The sequence below is a fragment of the Rutidosis leptorrhynchoides genome, chromosome 6 (assembly GCF_046630445.1).
Source record: "Rutidosis leptorrhynchoides isolate AG116_Rl617_1_P2 chromosome 6, CSIRO_AGI_Rlap_v1, whole genome shotgun sequence".
Lineage (NCBI taxonomy): Eukaryota > Viridiplantae > Streptophyta > Magnoliopsida > Asterales > Asteraceae > Rutidosis > Rutidosis leptorrhynchoides.
The window spans coordinates 34,638,566-34,651,664 of record NC_092338.1 but is presented as its reverse complement, the minus strand read 5'-3'; the positions used below and the strand labels follow the sequence as shown (position 1 = coordinate 34,651,664).

The 13,099-nt window shown below is 36.8% G+C and overlaps 1 protein-coding gene and 1 pseudogene across 1 annotated transcript; one reads left to right on the top strand and one right to left on the bottom strand.

The window, feature by feature from the left end:
* The window catches only part of LOC139851307 (dormancy-associated protein homolog 3-like), a 76,970-nt pseudogene extending 75,719 nt beyond the window's left edge, over positions 1–1,251 (bottom strand).
* Positions 1,252–8,062: 6,811 nt separating this feature from the next.
* On the top strand, positions 8,063–13,099 carry LOC139853543 (uncharacterized). Its single transcript, XM_071842931.1, has 10 exons — positions 8,063–8,215; positions 9,109–9,170; positions 9,417–9,614; positions 10,905–11,080; positions 11,221–11,288; positions 11,435–11,536; positions 11,620–11,775; positions 11,861–11,953; positions 12,767–12,896; positions 12,999–13,099. The coding sequence occupies exons 3-10, from the start codon at positions 9,511–9,513 to the stop codon at positions 13,097–13,099; spliced, it is 930 nt and encodes a 309-aa protein (XP_071699032.1). The 5' UTR covers positions 8,063–8,215; positions 9,109–9,170; positions 9,417–9,510.

Below are 13,099 nucleotides of genomic sequence, written 5' to 3'. Positions count from 1 at the left end.
GATATCATTAAGTGGGTGCGTTAGGTGGATAACGTATACACGGTGGTGAATGGAGTACGTGTTTTGCCTTATACAAATATAAATAGTGAGTTTGATTGGTGTATAATTGTATGGAGCCCGATAGTTCCCTCTAAAGCGGAATGGACATAAAAGCAAGTAAGTTTTGAAGTTTGATTGGGCAGAGCTCCCTTTATGCAGTTTGTATTGTTACGAACGACGTTGTGTTTAATGGAAGGTGCACGGTTGGGCCGTGGTAGTAATCTGTATTAAGATAAAAGTGTTCCTTCAAAGATGTGTGCGAGTTGCCGATTCTATATATGGTCGACTCAATCTTGGTTGTTTTTATAAAGAGGTCAAAGAATGAAAGAATGAAGAACTCATTTTGATTATGATGTTTTCTGGCTACTGTTTGTTAGGGTGTATGTTAGTGCATATTGTAGTTCCTAGCAATTTCTTTAAAGTTATTTGCTACATGGTTGTTTGGACAGTTAATGTAAGTCCAAGTCTACCAATATTGTATTGCTTGACTTTTCACTTTTTCGTGAAATGTCCTTATCTATTTAATTTATGTTTTTTGCCACAAAAAAAAAAAAATAGATAATGTCATATTCATAATAATGCAAGCAAATAGACAAATCTGCATAGTTGTTTCCCAACATCTGACTAAAAAATTATGAAATGAAATTGTAATGATTGAATTACCCCAAGTTCCTATAATTTCGGATCATGTTACATATTGACCTAAAATCAATCAGTCTTACCGGAAAAAGGAGATACCGGAGGTGTAGATCATGCAGGAGACGACGGCGGCATATCGCTCAGAGTTCTTTCAGGCCTTACAATCATTATACTACGTGTTACCTTCATGGTTGGATCATCTACCGCTGTATTGGTCACCGGTGATGCAATTTCTGTTTCACATAATAACAAAATTATTTCTGTTTTAGAATTAAAACAAAATACAACTTCAATACGTACACATAAAAAAGTAACCTAATGATCACACTTATGAGTAAGGATCACACTTATCTGATTAATTGACCTATAATTTTACAAATTTTCAAGTATATTAGTATTATTATTATACTTTTAAATAAGATTGGAAGTTATAAAACGGCAGGTAAAAATCGTACCCTTGCCGGAATCCGATGATTATGAACTAAAAGTAGACAGTTTTCGCAGTTTCCCGAGACCTTTCTCCGGTCGAGGTCCGGTGAGCGTGTCGTCCCATAACTGGTCAAGTAAGCTCATATCACTAATTAGAAAGATAATTACAATTGTATTAATTCTATATAATAATAATAATGATAATGATCAAAATGATGTGAAGATGAAGCGTTCAGAGAGTGAGTTAGTATGGAGGTATTTATTGACGAGTTGGGGGCATGAAAGTCGAAGATGAGAAGTGATCGTGGCCGTTGATTTAGGCTATAGGTACACGTAAACATAAGATAAGAGTCAATATAAATAAATCAGATTGCCACGTGACCGGTCTATTACGAGAGGTTAAAAGTCACGAGCGGCCTTTATAGCTTTACAATTACCCTTTGATCTGCTTAAAATTACGAAAATGGGATGGTAGGGTATTCAAGTAAGTGGAATATATATAAGAAAGACAAAAATGTGTCGTTAGTCCCCTATGTTTGTATCAAATAGCATGGATAACCTTTATCTATTTTTTTAGCGTCAATAACCTTCAACTTTCGAACTTTGACATGGATGACCTTCATGCTAACTCCCGTTAAATACTTGGCATTAACTATCCTCACGTGCTAGGCACTTGAGGGTAAATTAGTCCAAATCAAGTTTCATATCAACAATAATACAAGTACAGAACATACATATCATCACTCATTCGGAGAGGTCTATATCGTCTCATCATTTCTTCATGAACCGCCACATAAAATCAAAATTAAAACTTATTCAAATCATATAAAAACAAACATTCACAGTCTTCATATCTGGCTTATAATATTGATTAAAACAAATCAATACTTCAAAACTTCTTTCCTGAACTCCATTAGGACATGTATGTAAGGTTATATACACATACATCCTATTTCAAACCGATATGCTCCACCCCCCATTACTTACGCTGCCTGAAGCTTCGTCGTTAAGAAATTTAAATATCATTTTCAGATCTGAAGTGGTACCATCTCTATTCCGATTTGTTAGCAAAAAATGGCTTTATTTGTTGCAGTAGTGGTGGTTCGATCGGATTGACCCATATGGCCGAAATACTAGATCTAAAAACATAATATGAAAACAAGATGGGTAGTTCTCCGGTTAAATTCGGCAGCTGTGGTAGCTCTCCTTCAAATCGACTCAAGATAGAACTTACAATTGATATTCAACATTTCAACTTCTTATTTAACTTGTATAAAAGTGTTAACATCATCTTTAAGGTCGTGTTTAATAATAATAGTAATAAGTTTATAACATTACTGTTAAGAAAAGAGGATCGCCTGGACGTTGGGAGATATAAATTTGAGAGAAAATAACTCTATTACTCACAAGAATAGATTACACGAGTATTTACAAAAACTCTAAAAAAACTCTCAAACTCACACACACACTCTCTAGGTTGTGATTACACTTCTCTGAGTGATTTTGGGATGATTTACAACTGAGGTTTGCACCTCTATTTATAGTAAAAATTCTATGGCGGTGGAATGGTGTGAACGGAGAAGGTTGGCGGCCGTCATCGTTATCAACTTTGCTACTTCCATATGAGTTGTCAAGGTTGCCTACTTTGAATATCTAGAAGGTGGGCTTCTAGATTGTAGGCTGGAAATCTTTCAATTCTCCCCCTCCAGCCGAATCCACGAACATTCCAGTTATGTCTCTGCATAACTACAACTTCTCTCGAGTCACCACCTTTGTTAACATATCCGCATGATTCTCCTTTGTATGGATCTTCACTAGTCTCAACAGTTGTCGATCAATTACCTCACGTATCCAATGATAGCGAATATCAATATGTTTTGTACGAGAATGGTATTGCTCAAATCTATAGCACTTTGACTGTCACAATATACCTTGTACTCCTTTTGCTTGATTCCAAATTCTTAAAGATAACGCTTTAACCACAACATTTCTTTTCCAGCTTCTGCGGCAGCAATATACTCTGCTTCAGTTGTGGATAATGCAACACACCTCTGTAGTCTTGACTGCCATGAAACAGCTCCCCCTGCAAAAGTGTAAATGAATCCTGAAGTAGATTTCCTACTATCAGGATCTCCGGCCATATCCGCATCTGTATAGCCTTCCAAGATTGGATCAGCTCCCCCGTAACAAAGACATAGATTCTTTGTACCTTTAAGATATCTGAGAATCCATTTTACCGCCTCCCAATGCTCTTTCCCGGGGTTCGAGAGAAAACGACTCACCGTTCCCACTGCATGAGCAATATCGGGCCTTGTACACACCATCGCATACATCAAACTTCCAACTGCTGAAGAATATGGTACTGAAGACATCTCCCCGATCTCTTCCATGGATGAGGGACATGATCTCTTACTTAACTTGAAATGGTTGGCTAATGGAATGCTAACAGGTTTTGCATTGTTAATATTGAACCGTTCAAGCACTCGTTCAATATACTTCTCCTGAGATAGCCATAACCGTCTATTCTTCCTGTCTCGGGTTATCTGCATTCCTAAAATTTGTTGAGCCTGTCCTAAGTCTTTCATGTCAAAAGACTTAGAGAGTTCCTTCTTCAGCTGCTTGATCTTCGTTGCGTCTTTCACTACGATCAAAATATCGTCTACATATAGTAGAAGAGCAACGAAATCTCCTTCAGAAAAATTCTGAATGTAGACACACTCATCTGCTGCAGTTTTCTTGTACCCTTGACTCACCATGCAAGAGTCAAACTTCTTGTACCACTGCCTAGGTGCCTGCTTCAAACCATACAAACTTTTCTTCAGCTTGCATACGAGGTTATCTCCTGAAACCTCAAAACCTTCCGGCTGCTCCATGTAAATTTCTTCATGTAAATCTCCATGAAGAAAAGCTATCTTTACATCCATCTGTTCAAGCTCCAAGTTCATACTTGCGACCAATCCAAGTATGACTCTAATTGAAGTCATCTTGACTACTGGTGAAAATATCTCGTCAAAATCAATCCCTTTCTTCTGTTGGAATCCTTTGACTACAAGCCGTGCTTTGTATTTCACCACTTTTCCACTACCATCCTTTTTCAGCTTGAACATCCATTTGTTTTTCAGTGCCTTCTTCCCGCGTGGAAGTTCTACAATCTCATAAGTTTGATTTTTATGCAGAGAATCCATCTCATCCTGCATTGCGAGCAACCATTTTTCTTTGTCCTTATGAGATACTGCTTCATGAAAACTCTCTGGTTCTCCATCTTCAGTAAGTAGAAGGTACTCGGATTTCGGATATCTACTCGATGGAATCCGACCTCGTTCAGATCTACGAACTTCTGGAACATTGTTAGGAGATCCACCATCATCTTGACCTTGTGATGGTGCTGGAACGTCTGGCAGATGGGGTTGTGGCTCCCCCTGCTCAGCACCGTTATTTTCCTCATTATCTTCTACTTCCGGTATTTCATCTTGCACTGTATGTTCATTTCTCATAAATGATTATGTTGTTGCCTCTGACACCTGAGCAGCAACATTTGACTTCTGAGATATTGTGGGCTTTTCAATATCTTCTATTGTCTGGCTTTCATGGAACACTACGTCCCTACTTCTGATCACCTTTTTCTCCTTTAGATCCCATAATCTGTATCCAAATTCTTCATCTCCATAGCCTATGAATATGCATGGAGTGGTCCTTGCATCCAGCTTCTGCCTGAGCTCCTTGGATACATGTGCGTACGCCAAACATCCAAATACTCTTAAGTGAGAGTATGATGGATCCTTTCCAGACCAAAGTTTCTCCGGAACTTCAAAATTCAGTGGTACTGATGGAGATCGGTTGATCAAATAACAAGCGACTCTGACTGCTTCTCCCCAGAATGGCTTTGGCAGCTTAGCCATACTGAGCATGCTCCGAACACGTTCCATGATTGTTCGGTTCATTCTTTCTGCTATACCATTATGTTGAGGGGTACATGGGACCGTCTTCTCATGTCGGATGCCATATGATCTGCAATAGGCATCGAACTGCCTGGAAGAGTATTCACCGCCGTTGTCGGATCGAAGACACTTTAACTTCTTTCCTGTCTCACGTTCTACCATGACATGGAACTGTTTGAAGTAATCGAACACCTGGTCCTTCGTCCGTAAGAAATATACCCACACCTTTCGAGAAGTATCATCGATAAATGTCAGAAAGTATCGATTGCCGCCAATTGATTCAACCTCCAAGGGACCGCAAACATCAGAGTGTAACAGACTGAGTAACTCTTATTTTTTCGTTGAAGAGGAATTAAACGAGACTCTATGCTGCTTACCAAACAGACAATGATTGCAAGGATTTAGTGCATCATCCTTGTCTACATTGATAAGCTCCTTCTTTATTAGGGTAGACAACCCTTTCTCACTCATGTGACCGAGTCTCTGGTGCCATAAATTTTGTGAAGCCTCCTTTTCGGCAACATTAATACTGTCTGTGCAGATCTTCACATGAGTTTTGTACAGTGTGCCACAAATGTGTCCTCGAGCGACTATCATAGCGCCTCTTGACAATTTCCATGTGCTTTTACTGAAATGACTATCATAGCCCTGTTTGTCGAGAGCTACCCCAGAAAGTAGATTCAGCCGAAGATCTGGCACATGGCGGACATCCTTCAGAGTGATTGTGCTCCCGGAACTTGTCTTTATCTTGACATCACCAATTCCGACAATTTCAGCGAAACTGGAATTTCCCATCTTCACAGCTCCAAAGTCACCAGCTTTGTATGTTGTGAAGTATTCCTTATATGGAGTCACATGGTAGGAAGCTGCAGTATCTACCACCCATTCTGTTTCTTCTCGTGAGACGTGAAGGCATGTCTCATCATGGGTTGAACAATAAGCTACATCACCAGGGATAGTCACTAATGTTTCTCCACCCTTATTCTTCGGCTGTAAACTGCTTTGACTTTGTTCCTCTTTCAATCTATAGCAGTTCTTCTTCATATGTCCCTCTAATCCACAATGATGGCATTTATATGTTGGTTTTCTGCCATCAGCTGACCTGCCCCTGCTCTTGCTTCTACCTCTCCATTTATTTTTGCTACTTATTCGCTGTCTCCCCCGATTCTCTGTGACAAAGGCATGGGTCTGATCTGTGCCCATGTCCTTTCTCCTTGCCTCTTCACTGAATAGGGCATCCTTGACCATTGACATGGTAAGTTTGCCATTTGGGGCTGAGTTGCTGAGTGTTACTACCAGCGTTTCCCAACTATCGGGAAGGGAACTAAGTAGCAGTAGCGCCTGAACTTCATCGCCAAGCGGCATCTCTACAGAAGATAACTGGTTGACCAAGCTCTGGAACTCACTGGTATGCTCGGCAACTGAAGTTCTACTTTTAAGCTTCATGTTGACTAAACGCCTCATCAACAGGGCTTTATTCCGAGCAGTCTTGGCCTGGTACATGTCCTCCAACTTTTTCCAGAGGACATATGCGTCTGTCTCTTGTGCAACATGGTGGAAGACACTATGATCAATCCATTGACGGATCTGACCAATAGTTTTTCGGTTTGATTTCTTCCACTCTTTCTCTTTGGCAGAATCAGGGTTTATACCCTTCAATTCAATAGGATCGAACACATCCTTACAGCTGAGGAGATCTTCCATCCGAGGTTTCCACAACGTGTAGTTTGTGGCTGTGAGCATAATCATAGCTCCCGAAGATGATGTTGACTCTTCTGTGGACATTATCACCTTACAATTGATTTTTCAACACTAACGGGGTTGAATTTTAGAAAACAGATATCACCGTTACGTCCGGAACGGTTGAAAATGGTGGAATAGACACTTCGCGGCTCAAATTCCACTTACGGGGCAAAATTATAATTTTTATAAACTTCAGGGACCAAAAATGAAATTCTGAAAATTTTAAGGACCAAATTGTAAAATTTCAGAATTGCTACAGTACTGCTACAGTACTAATACAGGAACCTGCTACAGTGCCGCCAGCTGCTACATTGAATTGCTACAGGACTGCTACAGTGATCGTCTTCTCCGCGCGAAAATTCCGGCACCGGTCGTCTTCTCCGGCGAGATTCCGGCGAGTTGACCAAACTTTGACCGCGTTTTCTGGGCTCGTTATAACTCCGTTTAAGTCACCGTTTTTTGCGTTGGGCTCGGTTCGACAAGACGAATCCAATGGTACACTCAAAATTGAATTTTGAGGAAACTTCAGAAGACCCAAAAACTCAACCAACGTCTCTCCCTAAGCTCTTGATACCACTTGTTAAGAAAAGAGGATCGCCTGGACGTTGGGAGATATAAATTTGAGAGAAAATAACTCTATTACTCACAAGAATAGATTACACGAGTATTTACAAAAACTCTAAAAAACTCTCAAACTCACACACACTCTCTAGGTTGTGATTACACTTCTCTGAGTGATTTTGGGATGATTTACAACTAAGGTTTGCACCTCTATTTATAGTAAAAATTCTATGGCGGTGGAATGGTGTGAACGGAGAAGGTTGACGGCTGTCATCGTTATCAACTTTGCTACTTTCATATGAGTTGTCAAGGTTGCCTACTTTGAATATCTAGAAGGTGGGCTTCTAGATTGTAGGCTGGAAATATTTCAATTACCTTGTATTCTTAGTTTTAAATTCATGTTCTATAATTCTCTACAGAGTGTCAATACTTCTTTGTATCACTTGTTGGATACTTCGATTTGATCATTACACGGAATTGACCATATTATGCTTTTGCAACTCAACTGAAACGTGGACTGCTAAGGTGGAGATGTAAAATTGGACTGGACTAATTTACCCCCACGTGCCTAACAGGTGAGGAAACTTAACGCTAAGAATTTAACGGGGGTTAGCTTGAGGGTCATCCTTGCTAAAGTTCGAAAGTTGAAGGTCAATGATGTCAAAAAAATAAATAAAGGTTATCCATGCTGATAGCCTTGTCATTAAGAAAAGAGTTCCGGAGAATTCTCCATTCTTCTCCCTCACTCACGAACACAAAAACACATACACCAAACTTTAATTCAAACCCTAACAAGAAGGATTAACAAGAGAGTTCAAGAACAAGTGTTAGATTCGGATTCCTCTTGAATTGGTGAACACAAAGAGGTAAGTTTCCATGATTAATGTTGTTCTAATTCAAAATTTTAGGTTTCATGAGAAATTGGGGGTTTTGTTGAATAAACCCCAAAATCTTGTTAATTGAACATAAATGTGCTTGTTATTACTAAGTAAATGAATGAATGTGGATGATTTATACAAGCACTTTCTTGAATTAAATAAAAAACAAAAAACTTTAACCATCGTCAAAAGGATTACCTCAAATTCGATTCAAAAGAAATAATTCAAACACTTGGTGTGCAAGCAAATTCAATACACCATCAGAAACATAAATCCGGCCAAACCACATGTCATGACTTAAACAGAGATATTTAACGTCTGTTACGAAATTGGACTATCCGTGTAAAACGTGCATACTTCTGGACTATGAAGTTGAAAAAATCAAGTTTGAACTATCCGTGTGTTTTTTAGCAAACCACATGGACTATCCGTGTAATTTTGTCATCTACTTTTTTGTTCAACTTCATGGTTTCCCTTGATTTGTATATTATACACAATTTTTATGGATTATATTGATGTACTCATACATAATATAGAACATTTGTAATTTTTATTTGTAGAAACACCAAAAACCCTACAACAACAACAACAACAAAACCCAATACCACATAAGTGGTATATGGGGTGGTGAGATGTAGACAATCCTTCCCCTATCCGAATCCGAGAATAAAGTCAAGTCATTTCGTAGAGTGAAAACACTCTCAAAAGTAGAAAAAATTCAAATTCCAAAAACCCTAATAGTCTAATATTTATCTCCCCTTTTCTCCTGAGAAGAGTTAATATCTCAAATTCCAATACCTCACATATAACATAATTTCATGTGGATGATTTCAGCTTTAGATTTAGACATCATTATTATTTTTATTTTTTGATAATTGCAGTTAAGGTTTTAGCAATGCTGCCATCATTTGGGACAAACCCTCTGTAATAACCCAATAAACAGGTAAACGTAGCCGCTTGAATCTTACTCTGATTAGTAGCTACCGGCTCTTGCGAAATTATATCACTTTCATTATGATAATATGTTATACTAATTGTTAAATGTAATAGTCATATATCAGTCTATGACGGACCAAAATTGATGCTTGCGAAATCTGGACTGTATTTGATTATCTTAAAATTGTCAATTTATGTGATGAATCAAGATTTGCCACTTGATAACCAAAGCTCACAATTTTATTTCTTGCAGATGTTTTATCAATGTTTATCTAAAATGCTGTATACTTGTGTTGGAGATCGTTAATCGTTATTTTGAGAATGCGTTACAGCAAGCGTGAGGATCTATGCTTCCATGTATTTGCAAATCGTGTTTAAAAAAGTTACATTGCTTTGATCAGAGGATGTTTTCCACTTCAATCCTTTCACCCTTGAAGCTTCCGTCTCGAATGTAAGATCTTGAATTCGATGTACCTTTATAGTTTTTTGACAGAGACGATATATTACCGTCTTCTCCTTTTTTTGTTCAGTTAGGATGCTAAAGAATTTTCATTTTAGTATTGTTATTAATTATTAGGGTTGTAGTCTCGAGTTAATAGAAAACACTCTCATAATGGATATGTGACATTTGTTGGTTTAACTACATCCATTATACATGCATGTAAGTAAAGCATGAAACTTAACATAAACTTCATTTTCATATATAACAATTGTAACCTAATAAAAATGTTCTCGTATAATATTTGTAGGATTAGTTGTGCATAATTTTTTAATTTAATATATTTTTCGTATTATAATCAAGATTTTTCTATTAACAGCCCTAAGAGTTGTCGTTAGCTTAAAAGCATTGTACAATTCAATAACTTCCGTTTAAAAGTCAAATGTAACTGCTATGTTTATTGATTTTAAGAATGTTAACGACAACTCTTAGGGCTGTCGTTAGAAAAATCCTTACAATTATAATGGGTTAACTTTTCCGACCCATTAGGTCACATAAATGGGGTGGGCAGGTCGGATCTTGATAAAGATTTGCCATATTGACACCCGTAGGGGACGCTACTCTTCTAATATATATATATATATATATATATATATATATATATATATATATATATATATATATATATATATATACATACATATATATATATATATATATATATATATATATATATATATTTATTTATTTACATCCAATCTCATGCTAATAAGAAAAACGAGCGATTGCGAGTCAGCTTGTACCTGAGGTAGGATGGATTGGAAATAAAAATGAAATGCTAGATTTAGAATAAGAAATACTATTCATTAACTTTATTAAACCTTCTCAAACTCATTTACTTCTAAAATTTCTCTGTTGGGTAGTCAGTCAAAATGGGTACTCGTCTCTGGGTAATATTTCAATGTGGGTAAAATCAGGCAGACCTACTAACGGTCTATTGAATTTGGTAAATTGTTAATGTAGTACAGGCTGTCACAAACACTATGTTATCTATGTGGTAATATGATTTTTAAAAAATAAAATGATGATAATAAGCCTTGAGTACATGCTAGTTGACTTTGACCCATTTGACTCATTTCATATATGCTAGATTTTTACTGTATTTATCGTTATTATTATTATTACTATTATGTTTTTATTTAATTTTTTATGTTTATTCAGCTTGATTGAAAATTGACACCTTTCTACAGAGCTGGTAACAATTTATAACAGTTTACTAAAACATAAAGTTTAATTTTTCAGGGAAACACATCTTTGGTATGTAATACCCAATCAAGTGAAGAGTCAATCTCTTTTAACTCAATATGTTGACCTTCTATCGCCATTTGAGAAAGAACGTGTTTTCAGCATAGATAGAGATGAACTACGAAAAATTGCTCTACTAGCCCGTGTGTTTGTCCGTACTACTATCTCTAGATGTAAGCCCTATCATTGTTTAAATTGCTCTGTTCATGCACTTCTATAAAAATTAGTATGCATTCACATAAATTTTCCTGTGATATACATATAGATAACGACTGATAAAAAGTGAATTTACATAATATGTCTTAATGACTAGATCAGATACATTCTAATGTCAGCCCGAGGTCTCTCGAGTTCAAAAAGAATGCCCATGGGAAACCCGAGGTTAGATTTTGATTTTTTTTTTTTTTTTTTTTTTTTTTTTTTTTTTTTTTGTCGTTTAAGTATTTAAGTATAATATACATACATATAACTTATAAGTATAAAAGTATAATATACTAATTTAGTCACATGATTGTACATTGTTATAGGTCATGTGGCAATACAGTGATGAGTGGGATCCACCACCTTTGCATTTTAATATCTCGCACACGTCGTCTTTGATTGCATGTGGAGTCACCATTGGCTCTCCGGTATGTTCATTTTGTATTTACATTTCTCATAAACGTTTATTGCTCATTTTTGACTAGTGATGAACTTATTTTGAAAAATTTAGATTGGTATTGATGTAGAAGAAAAGAAAAGGGAATTGAAAAACAATATTATAGCCTTTGCTAAACGCTACTTCTCTTGTGAAGAAGTGAACATGTTATGTTTAATTTCGGACCCTGAAGTTCGACGCCGCGAGTTCATTAAACTATGGACACTAAAGGTCTCTCTTCAATAATTATATATTATATGCAGAAAAAAAAAATGTAAATTCTTTCGGGCGTCTTCTGATTTATAAGTTTGAGCAGGAAGCGTATGTTAAAGCGCTAGGAAGAGGCTTCTCAGAAGCACCTTTTAAAACCTTTACAATTAGGTTAAGGTCCGCAAATCAAAGTTCCGAGGTAATTTGTAAATCTTTATCCACTATATCACTTGTTTCACTGAGGTGACCACTAAGTTAGATTTATTTTTGTTATGAACATGGTTGCAAACGGTAGTTGTGGTAGCCGTTGCGGCTGTTTGGTGACTAGTCCGCCCTGATTCGTAGAAAAATGTTTAATAAGTCGGGCAACGGTCAAAAGTCGGGTCAAAGTCGGTCAACGCAGTCAAAAGATGTTTTTGTCTGGCCTTGTTCTAGTGTAAACGAAAAGGTTAAGCCCATTTAACAATTTATTGGGAAAAACGACTTGCATAGTATCCCTGAAAGATAAATTAATAAATACACTATATTTATATTTATATTTATATTTATATTTATATTTATATTTATATTTATATTTATAAGATGTATTATATAAAAACTATATATTTGCTAAACTAACACCACCACATCATCTTATTTATAAATCATTTATTTTTTAAAATATTTATGTTTGAAATATATATATATTTAAAAGTCTCCGACTCGACCTTTCAAGGTCTAAGGTCTTAACCAACAATGGCGGAATTTGAACCCGGCCACAGATGGGGTGGTTGCCCAAACCCGATTTTTCTTTCGTTGACAGAGGGTAAACACTAATAGTCTAATAAAAACCTTGCTTTTTAGTAATTTTTTTTTTAATTTTTTTAAACCAAATGGGGTAGGTGCCCTGCCCCTGCTAACCAACTTGTCTGTGTCTCGTGTTTATTCAATATATTTATTTTCCAATTTATTGATATAAAATTTTGATTGAAATAGTTTCTGAGTACTCACCCTCATGTTCATCTGTGGACAGGATTCAAAGTCAGTCATTGTGCCTTTAGAGAACCCAACCAGCCTTACAACCAATTGGCAATTTGCACAGGTGGAACTCGATGGTTCCCACTATGCAGCCATATGCAGAGAGAACGATGGGCTACTTGGAGGTACTTGTCATATCTCGTCGAGGGTGGCAAAATGGGCAGGTTGTTTATTACTATTAAATATATCTTGTCATCAATGTAACTTAATGCTTGGGGTTAATGTAGGGGATCCAATGAAAGTAATTGTTCGGAAGGCGATTCCTCTTGTTGAAGAACACGTCATTACTGAAGTTGATTCTGTGCTACCAGTTGCTGGGTTGACTTAA

Bases quoted from the DNA above. Each gene is read 5' to 3' on its own strand.
- LOC139853543 (XM_071842931.1), top strand. From the start codon at position 9,511: ATGCTTCCATGTATTTGCAAATCGTGTTTAAAAAAGTTACATTGCTTT. The intron at 9,615-10,904 runs GTAAGATCTTGA...TTAATTTTTCAG, and splicing joins TTGAAGCTTCCGTCTCGAAT to GGAAACACATCTTTGGTATG. The intron at 12,897-12,998 runs GTACTTGTCATA...GGGTTAATGTAG, and splicing joins GAACGATGGGCTACTTGGAG to GGGATCCAATGAAAGTAATT.